At 38.5% G+C, this 4,886-nt stretch overlaps 1 protein-coding gene across 1 annotated transcript; it reads right to left on the reverse strand.

The window, feature by feature from the left end:
- Positions 1–204: 204 nt before the first annotated feature.
- LOC118878667 (uncharacterized) lies at positions 205–4,127 on the reverse strand. The gene is made up of 3 exons (XM_036821711.3): positions 2,452–4,127; positions 2,142–2,378; positions 205–2,066 (listed from the first exon to the last, which is right to left on the reverse strand). Exons 1-3 carry the CDS (start codon positions 3,102–3,104, stop codon positions 1,826–1,828), a joined length of 1,131 nt encoding a protein of 376 aa, XP_036677606.3. The 5' UTR covers positions 3,105–4,127; the 3' UTR covers positions 205–1,825.
- Between the last annotated feature and the right edge of the window lie 759 nt (positions 4,128–4,886).

Genomic DNA, 4,886 nt, shown 5'->3' on the forward strand with positions numbered 1-4,886 from the left:
GCAGTGCGTAAAGAGCGGAATGAGAAACGCTCTCACAATGGCAGTCAACAAAAGACCGATTGACCGAAAAACTCAACGCAAACGGTCTTCACATTTACTTTCGTTGTTGTGAAAAAGAAATAATATAATTTGTTTAATACAACATTTTAAACTTATTTTCAAATGTTTTGGTTTGATATCAAAAAGCAATAAAAAGTTTCAGAATATGTTGTTTTTACATTTTATTTTAACATTTAACATTTTTTATATATTATGTGTTAAGCTTTATAACTAATAAGGCGTTCAGATTCTCTGCACTAATCGAACTTCTTCGTTCACTTAATATAAAGTGTAAGGCTGAGAATGCCCGTTCGACGGAAACTTTCGTTGCAGGTGTCGCCAGCACAACTTGCGCTAGTGCACTTATATGAGGAAGCTTAAGCTGCAAGTCATTAAAAAACTCCAATATATTTGAATTTAATGGCAACGCCCAAAAGTAACGTCGAAGTTTTCGATGTCAGCATAAATTTTGACAAGTTTTGCAGAAACAGGATCTTTTTTGCTTTCTGACACTGTCTGAAAATCGTCCAAAAATGCCGAGAACAGCGACTTCTCTTCAGATGAGGATGCGGTTGAAAGAGTTGACGAGAATGAGAAGTCAAACATCTCTTCACGCACAGGAGTTTCGAGCGCCGGAACATTTGGTGTTTGTGCCTTAAATAACAAAGCTATAATAAGTATGAAATGTTTTTTGGATTTTAGTTTAGTACAAGTATTAGTATTTGACGAAGACAATTTTAATTATTAACATAGTTTCTTAAAATTACCACATACACAAAACAGGACCCAAATTTCAAACATTCTACGACATACAGCCTTACTTGTTTCAACTCAAATAAACGAAAAGCTATTTTTTTAAATTAGTCTTTGCTAACGATTTCTGGCAGTTCGTCAACATACAATTTACCCGAGGATCCATGTTAATCGCTGCCAACAATGCTTCATTTTCTAACGACTTACTTTCTCTTATTTTTATCTGTGCCGATAGTTTTTATACCCGTTACTCGTAGAGTAAAAGGGTATACTAGATTCGTCGGAAAGTATGTAACAGGCAGAAGGAAGCGTTTCCGACCCCATAAAGTATATATATTTTTGATCAGGATCACTAGCCGAGTCGATCTAGCCATGTCCGTCTGTCCGTCTGTCTGTCCGGATGAACGCTGAGATCTCGGAAACTATGGGAGCTAGGCTATTGAGATTTGGCGTGCAGATTCCTGAGCTTCTTACGCAGCGCAAGTTTGTTTCCGTAGAGTGCCACGCCCACTATAACGCCCACAAACCGCCCAAAACTGTGGCTCCTACAGTTTTGATGCTAGAATAAAAATTTTAACTGAAATGTAATGTTCTCATCAATACCTATCGATTGCCACGCCCACCCTAACGCCCATAAACCGCCCACAAACTTTAAAAAATCGTAGATATAAACGTGGATATCTCGGAAACTATCAAAGATAGAGAATTGGGATTTTAGATTTAGATTCCGTAGCCTTATACGCAGCGCAAGTTTGTTACGCGAATATGCCACGCCGACTCTAACGCCCACAAACCGCGAAAGCCTGTGACGCCCACAATTTTTATGCTAGATAAAAAATTTCAACTGAAATGTATTGGTCACGCCCACTCTAACGCCCATAACGCTTAAATCTGTATACCGCCGGTAGGTTGCGCATTTTAATCTCGCTTTGCTACTTGCATATCTCTATTTAGCTGAGTAACGGGTATCTGATACCTTGTTTTTTAATCAAATTGTGACTATTCTCGCATTTCAATTTTAGTTCCATCCATACTACGAAGACTCACTATAAACTAAATTTTTGTCTTGTAGCTTTAGGGTTGCCTGGTATGCATCACTGAAAGCGTCAATGTACGTCTCGATCCAATCCCAATCGGGATCTACACAAATATAAGACTGCGTAGCCAGAAAATCCTTTAGGTCCAATAATCTTTTTAGCATTAAATAGGTTGAATTCCACCTTGTAGCAACGTCGAGCGATGGTATGTTTCTTTGGTTCTCAATTAAGATACGTCTGCATAGATTTTATAAATAGTATGTATATATATATACAAATATATATATATAAATATAACTTAACATTACTTACCTATATGTTTCTATGCGCAGCGATTTGCATAATGTGCGACAGGAACTTATTTTATCGGCGATCTCCTTTGCCTTGTGTGCTGCACATCTCACAAGGTGTATATTAGCAAGTTCAATAGTATCCAGTTCATTCAGAAGATTCTCACTTTCTGTGTTTTCTTCAAAAAGGAATTCCTCTGTGGCATCATTTAACACTTGGACGGCCTTTATCATGTTTCGCCCATTATCAGACGTAACGCTGTGTGCATGAATGTGAAAATTCTTAAGAAAATCACATATTTTCTTAAAATTGTATGTAGCTAAATTTTTACCTGTAGACTTGATCTAGTGATATTCCATAATCATCTAAGACTTCTAGAATTTTGTTCTTTATGTATATTCCAGTGTGAGATCCCCCGAGCTCAATCATGCCTAAAGTCTTTACAATAATCTCGGTTTTAGCCAGGCTTGCGTGGACCATTTGCAAATTTATTCCCAGAATGGCTTTATCCATTCTGGTGGCAACATCGATTTTCAAGGACACCAGCTTTCCCTTCACAAGAGCCCTTATGTTTTCTTTGACAAACTGCTCTTTGACTGACACAAAATTCATAATATTTCGAGACGTTACAGGGTTCATGCCAAGTGCATAATATATTGGATCCATAATTTCTTCGAACCCTTCACTGTCTAGAAATATAAATGGTTTTCCGTCCGTGGTTACTATTTTAATCAAAGAAGAAACAATTGCTTCTTCGCTCGCTTGATACGATATTTTTCGTTTTTCTTCACATTGCGTTGATTGTGAATGTCCAGAATTGTTCCACTCATTGAAAATGTCCATATGATTCGTTCTTAAATGCCGTCTAAGGTTTGTTGAATGATTGCCGGACAATTTAATACCACAAACACTACATATTGACTTGTTCTCTTCCAAATTCAATTTAAAGAATTGTTGCACTTTTTTATTCAATTCTCTTCCCATTTTACAGAACAAAATAATTGCACAACTTCACACACTCAGTTCACGATTGCAATTAATATATGTTGGCTGCAAAACCGACGATTAACGATTTGCTTGCCTATGCGTGTGAGTTTATACCAATACATACGCAAAATACTGTTTGCCTCACCTGAACAGGACAAAACGGTCCTGGAACAACCATAACAAAACAGAATAGAAAAAAAAGGTTTCGCTCTGAGCGCGAGCGAGCTCATTCAAGATCCCATAAATCGGTTGCTCTCTAAGTCTTTTCGTAAAGAGTCAGGAAAAGACACTTATTTCCAGACAACGAGAAACGGTCGACAGTTATTTGCGAGCTCTGGTATTATCACATGTGATATTGTAATTGTTTATCGTTGTATGTTGTTTGCATTATTTAAATTTTTTAAATAAATATCTTAGTGCCAAACATTATTGCCCATATATCAACCAGACTTATTAAATATCCCAGACTAGGCGCAAAGGCGCTGCTGGAAAATAAATTAATTTTGCATTTATTGAATTATTTTCTTTGGCGACTGTCACTGTCTCATTTAAATTATGTGCGTTTAATTCACCCCTTATATGTAGTTGTTTTTTTTTGCTTGCACCGAAAATCTTTGTGTTAGCTTCTCAACAATCTTGGGTTTGTATTTTTATCGCTCCCCACTCCACTACAACACTCGAACTCGACACCCCGACGTTTGTATTCCAATTTTGTTAGCTTCGCTTTTTTGTCCATCAGAGCGACAGCTTAGCCACCACGGTCCCTCGACTGTGGCAATTTTTTGTTTCTTCGTTACCAAGCGGCGACTCAACCCCCGCAGACCCCTCGCCGTATCCATGGGCAAGACTGCTTGAACATACATGAATTCGCTATTGCGATTTAGTTTACACAGCTCCACATGAACGACCCGTTCCAGCAATATAGGAGTAACAAACAGTTCGACAGCAGTAGTAGGGAAACGCGGGTTCTGGGACAATTAGCATATTAATGGCCCCCGGCCCCCCTCCCCCCCTCATTAACGTATGCGGGTTCTGGGACAATCAGCATAATCCAATAAATTAACTGATTTTAATAGGCTTTGAAGTCATAAAAATGTCGCGATCATGTCTATAAAGAGTATACTTAATTGCCCCCATCGCCCCCACATCCCCATGTGACAATATTGATCATGAATCCTTCCCCTCATTATGTGCAATTAATAGTCAGGTGAGAAAGGTGCACGTGAGAAAGGTCGCACAACCATAGTATCCAAAGGTTGTTATCTTTGAGGAACATATCCGATCATGCTGGGGAAAGGTGTGATCACGTACCCTTTTGCCTCATTATCACAGGTGTTGCTGTGCACGTGTGAAAGGTCGCACACCCAAAGTATTCAAAGATGGTTATCTTAGAGGAACATGTCCGATCATGTTGGGGAATAATGTTTCCTATGATTGTAAAACTAATTTAGAAATCAAAAGAACCCCAATAAAATAAATCTCACAAGTTAATGATTCTCAGATGTGGAATATTTTCAAATACACATTTTTGTTTCCGCCCCAGAACGTTTAACTGGTAAATTGTCTAAGATTCTCTCCTTTCCACAAATGGGTCATAAACATGTCATAAAAGGGATTCAAGCAAGAGCTACCCGAACATGCGCATCTGTCAATTACCTGACCGCAATAAAAGAGACACATGCACAACCCAGAAGGCGCACGCTCATTGACAAGATCATGGGCCTCACGCCAACGACCTCATACGAGCTCATACGACGTTCCCATAATAGGGGTTGAAAT

This window comes from Drosophila suzukii (genome assembly GCF_043229965.1).
Source record: "Drosophila suzukii chromosome 2 unlocalized genomic scaffold, CBGP_Dsuzu_IsoJpt1.0 scf_2c, whole genome shotgun sequence".
NCBI classification, from domain to species: domain Eukaryota; kingdom Metazoa; phylum Arthropoda; class Insecta; order Diptera; family Drosophilidae; genus Drosophila; species Drosophila suzukii.

Coding starts and splice junctions, on each gene's coding strand:
- LOC118878667 (XM_036821711.3), bottom strand. CDS start 3,104: ATGGGAAGAGAATTGAATAAAAAAGTGCAACAATTCTTTAAATTGAAT. Junction 2,379..2,451: donor TCACTAGATCAAGTCTACAG/GTAAAAATTTAG, acceptor TCATGCACACAG/CGTTACGTCTGATAATGGGC. Junction 2,067..2,141: donor CTGCGCATAGAAACATATAG/GTAAGTAATGTT, acceptor AAATCTATGCAG/ACGTATCTTAATTGAGAACC.